This window comes from Triticum aestivum, chromosome 2D, assembly GCF_018294505.1.
Source record: "Triticum aestivum cultivar Chinese Spring chromosome 2D, IWGSC CS RefSeq v2.1, whole genome shotgun sequence".
Classification (NCBI taxonomy): domain Eukaryota; kingdom Viridiplantae; phylum Streptophyta; class Magnoliopsida; order Poales; family Poaceae; genus Triticum; species Triticum aestivum.
Window position 1 is genome coordinate 637,254,847 of NC_057799.1, and position 5,225 is coordinate 637,260,071.

At 48.7% G+C, this 5,225-nt stretch overlaps 1 protein-coding gene across 1 annotated transcript; it reads left to right on the forward strand.

Annotated features, from left to right (window-relative positions):
• Nucleotides 1–511: 511 nt before the first annotated feature.
• Nucleotides 512–5,022, forward strand: LOC123055209 (pyruvate kinase, cytosolic isozyme). Its single transcript, XM_044479190.1, has 3 exons — nt 512–1,051; nt 2,506–2,967; nt 3,871–5,022. The coding sequence occupies exons 1-3, from the start codon at nt 782–784 to the stop codon at nt 4,681–4,683; spliced, it is 1,545 nt and encodes a 514-aa protein (XP_044335125.1). The 5' UTR covers nt 512–781; the 3' UTR covers nt 4,684–5,022.
• Nucleotides 5,023–5,225: the final 203 nt, after the last annotated feature.

Here is a 5,225-nt window from a genome sequence, read left to right on the forward strand (position 1 = left end):
CTAAAGCCGTAACGAGCCAAGAACACGCGTTTCCTAGCGCTAGGCAGGTACGAGTAGCATAGGACGACAACCACCGCTCGTCACTTGTCTAGATCGAGGCCCGACTCACATCTGGCCGGGTCTGAGATGGGGCTATCCACTAGCTGATTACCAAGAGCGCACAAATCGAGCATGAACAAACGTCCCGAGCCTTTGGTGTGGGCCCGCCAACGCCGCGGCAGAGGCCGGCGGCGACAACAACAAGGGGGGGGGGGATCTAGAGGACAGTGGCGACTGTGTCTCCCGGGTCGCCGAGGGCAAACGACACGGGAGCCGGATGATCAAGGTACAAGCACTCAAAATTATTTTCCATTCTCCTAAAATCACCTCCCATCAGAAATCCATTGTTTTCCTTTTTCCCCAAGGCGATTTTAAATGCTAGAGAATTTTCCTCTACAAGTAATATACTCTAGAAGTTTGAAAAAAAGTTGTACAACTTCTTCCCCAAGAAGAAGACGTGGAAAACAGCTGAGGCTAACGGGGCGAAGGAAGCACTGGTGGCGGAGAGCGGCCGCGTCCACCTCTCCACTCGGCGGCCAAACCACGTGTCCACAACCACAATCCCGTCTTCCTCCTCCCTCCCTCCGCCTCTTCGCCCACCGAATCGCCCAAATCCCCCCTTCCATTCCTATAAAACATCCATCCATCCGCCCGCGACCAAATCCAAATCTCATCGTCATCCCCCCACACCCCCAACCCAACCCCACCCTCGTCTCCCCCGGATCGGAGGCGCGCGAGCGAGATGGCGAACATCGACATGGCGGCGGTGCTGGCGGACATGGAGCGGGACGCGGCGGCGGACGCGCGCACCCCGCGGACCAAGCTGGTGTGCACGCTCGGCCCGGCCTCCCGCTCCGTGCCCATGCTCGAGAAGCTGCTCCGCGCCGGGATGAACGTCGCGCGCTTCAACTTCTCCCACGGCACCCACGAGTACCACAAGGAGACCCTCGACGCCCTCCGCCAGGCCATGCACAACACCGGCATCCTCTGCGCCGTCATGCTCGACACCAAGGTACTACCATCCCCGACCCCGGCCCCGTCTCGATCTCCCCTCCCCTGCCCCGCCGCTAGTGCGACCTTGGCTCGCCGGATCGGGCCGTTTCGTGGGCTGGCCTCTGTTGGTTTTGGTTCGAGGGTGGAAGGTTTGGACTCCTCCGATCTACTGATCTGTCGATCGGGAGTTCGATTGGGGTGATCCGGAGGCAGCCGCATGTCAGCAGCATGGTCGGATTAGGACTACGGCTTTGGTGGTTTTGACTTTTTAGGCTACATTTACGTACATGTGTGGTTCGTTAGATTGGCCTCAGGGCTCTGCCTTGTCGTCGAAGGTTGGATCTAGGATTGATTGGGCTGGTGGACATTTGCGATGCTGGTGAAATGGAATCAATATATCATGGGATGGCATGTAGCATGACCCGCTATGGCGTGGCCTAAGCGGCGGCATCCACGTTGTGGTGTCGTCGGCCCTGTTGATCTTGCTGCCATCATTAGCGGCATCTGTGTTGTGTTGTGTTGTCGTCGGCCTACAGATCCCGCCGCCGTCATCAGCGGCCGCCGCGCAGCTGATTGCGTAGTGCTGGAGACGGTTGCGTAAGACTTGGCTCCGAACGGCCTGCTGTATTTATAATACACATCATGTTGGTTAACACAACTTTTGCATATTGTCTGCATGTTGTTCAGTTACTCTGTTCACTAGTGGTTTTACTGTGTGTTTAACTGACCAGGCATTACTTGTAAATATATTTTAAGGATGGTTTAGCGGCTGCTTATTCCAGATCTTGGTGTTACGATATTGCTGGCTCTCATAGGAGCTTTTGTTCATGCACACAAATAGAAGGAAGCGATTGATACACTTACAGAGAGGTTTTATTTGGTAGTAACAAAACTTGCTCCAGTAGTTGTTTATTACTCCCTCCGTCCCATAATATAAGATCATTTTGTAAGCTAAAACAGCTTACAAAACGATCTTATATTGTGAGACGGAGGGAGTGCACAATAATGGCTTAATGTTTCATCTCATTTATATTACTAGTTCTTCATCTTGTGGTGCTTATCTTCACAGATAACATGTTTAAATCTAATGGTTTTATTTCTTATATTCCCTCCGTTCACTATTATTAATTTTTTTTGGATATGTCAATATGGACTACATATGGTCTGAAATGAGTGAAGAAATACACTAAAACGTGTCTACATACATCTGATTTAGAAAAAAGTTAGAACATCTTATAATAGTGAGCGGAGGGAGTACTTCAGTAAGCTCAATGCGACTGGTCCTTGCAATCAGTTGCTGTTATTGCAGTGCTTTTTTTGGTGACCATTTCATATAATATTTTTTTGCAAAAAAGGGAAGACCGTTTCATATGATGTGTAATCTGTAGCCTACATTCTGATTGGGTTCTTGTTAGTAGGTATTTGAGGGCATTATATGATTATCTGTACTGAGTATTTTCTTCATTACTGCAGGGACCTGAGATTCGTACTGGATTTTTGAAGGATGGTAAACCAATCAAACTGACAAAGGGTCAAGAAATCACTGTTTCCACCGACTATGATATCAAGGGCGACACGAACACGATCTCCATGAGTTACAAGAAACTTCCTCAGGATGTGAAGCCTGGGCATGTCATACTATGTGCTGATGGTACCATCTCCTTGGCTGTTCTGTCTTGCGACCCAGCAGCTGGAACTGTCAGATGTAGGTGTGAGAACACTGCAATGCTTGGAGAGAGGAAGAATTGTAATCTGCCAGGAATTGTCGTGGACCTTCCTACCCTGACGGAGAAGGATAAGGAGGACATTTTGGGATGGGGTGTGCCTAATGACATTGACATGATTGCTTTGTCATTTGTCCGCAAAGGATCAGATTTGGTGACCGTCAGACAGCTTCTTGGACAGCATGCAAAGCGCATCAAGTTAATGTCAAAGGTTTGTATTTTATTACTCTCAGTTATTTATCTGTTTTCTTAGTGTTTATTTTTCCTGTCCTTGCTGAACTCTTTGATATTCTCTGTGATGATGAAATGTTTCTTCATGTTAGTTAAGTACCAGAGCAACCATAGATGATGTTTCTTTCTTACATTGAGGTTGAACTGCCTAACTGTTTTGCAGTCAAGCTTTTTGTTAATACTTAATACACACTGGATGAACTCCTTAGCTCTTTCCCTGTGACCTGTTTCACATGTGCTCCTGTTTGTAAAAACCATTGTAGTCTTATCTATGATGTACTCCCTCCGTAAAGAAATATAAGAGCGTTTAGATCACTAGAGTAGTGATCTAAACGTTCTTATATTCTCTAATGATCTAAACGCTCTTATATTTCTTTACAGAGGGACTATTAGGCAAAAAATACACAAGTGATTATCTTATTTGTGCTTTCCTTAACGACATGCTTGGTTAAACCTTGGACAATTAGCTGAGCAAATTTTGCCTCTTTTTTAGTTAAGTACCAAGGCAACCATAGATGATGTTTCTTTCTTACATTGAGCTGGAATTCTCAATTCTGGAACCCATGAACTATTTGGCTCTTCCCTGTGGCCTGTTTCACATCTGCTCCTGTTTGTAAAAACATTAGGCAAAAATACACAAATTGTTCTCTTCTTTGTGCTTTCCTTAATGAGCACATCTGGTTAAACCTTGTGCAGTTAGATGAGCGAGTTTTGGCTCTTCTTTTCCTGCATCTCCCCTGATAATGTTTTTTCCTTGTACTTGTGAAATTGTTCAGATTACTAAGCTTTGTTTGACTGCCATGTTGACAAAATCTACCGTGTATATGCCTGTGACCATGTTCGCTATGGCGTTATGTATCTGACTTCTTTCTTGAATCTGTAGGTTGAAAACCAAGAGGGCATTGTAAACTTTGATGACATTCTGAGGGAAACCGATGCCTTTATGGTTGCTAGAGGTGATCTTGGAATGGAGATTCCAGTCGAGAAGATATTCCTTGCACAGAAAATGATGATCTACAAGTGCAACCTTGCTGGGAAGCCTGTGGTCACAGCGACACAGATGCTCGAGTCCATGATCAAGTCCCCCAGGCCAACCCGCGCTGAGGCTACTGATGTTGCAAATGCTGTGCTCGATGGAACTGATTGCGTCATGCTCAGTGGCGAAAGCGCTGCTGGAGCATACCCTGAGGTGGCTGTGAAGATCATGGCGCGCATCTGCGTTGAGGCAGAGTCTTCCCTGGATAACGACGCCGTCTTCAAGGAGATGATCAAGGCTGCGCCCCTCCCGATGAGCCCGCTGGAGTCCCTCGCGTCCTCCGCCGTGCGGACCGCCAACAAGGCCAGGGCTACTCTGATCGTCGTCCTGACCCGTGGCGGCACCACGGCGAAGCTGGTCGCCAAGTACCGCCCCAGGGTCCCGATCCTGTCCGTGGTCGTCCCTGTGCTGACGACCGACTCGTTCGACTGGACCGTCAGCTCTGAGGGCCCCGCCAGGCACAGCCTGATCTACAGAGGCCTGATCCCGCTTCTCGCTGAGGGCTCCGCCAAGGCCACCGACTCGGAGTCGACGGAGGAGATCCTCCAGGCCGCGCTCAAGTCGGCCGTGAAGAAGCAGCTTTGCAAGGCCGGCGACGCCGTCGTCGTCCTGCACCGTATCGGCATGGCCTCCGTCATCAAGATCTGCACCGTCAAGTGATCGGCACGGTGACCCGAGCGCCGCCCTGGTCCTTGCTGCCGTGGCGAAACCTGGGTCCCTTGTTCCTCTCTGGTCTTCTCACCGTACCGTCAGTATTGCAGTTTGTTGCATAGATCCGATCCGCGCTGGTAAATTAGGAGGGAGAGGACTCCGTTATATAGAGCTCTTTTATTACCTGTAGTATGGTGTTTGGCAGGTGTCATTCCTGCGCAAATTTTTCTCTAATTATTAGTTGCTGCTGCTGCTTGTTGTACTCTGAACTCTGAAGTACTGGTTTGGTAGTGATGTCGATACATGTGGTGATAATAAGATTTTGGCATCGTCGAGTCGGAAGCTCAAGGACAATGCGTATCTCCATTGCGGTTTCTCAAAGGAAGAATTATTTGTTGTGAGGATGCTATCTTTCATAATCATCAGAGGTAATTTGATTTCTCCAGGGAAATTTGATTGGGAACTGATGATGCAGTCTCACAACAGATAGGACGAGCCACTCAACCATGCCAGGAAACCAAACAACAACGACCCTGAGTACCACGGAGCGG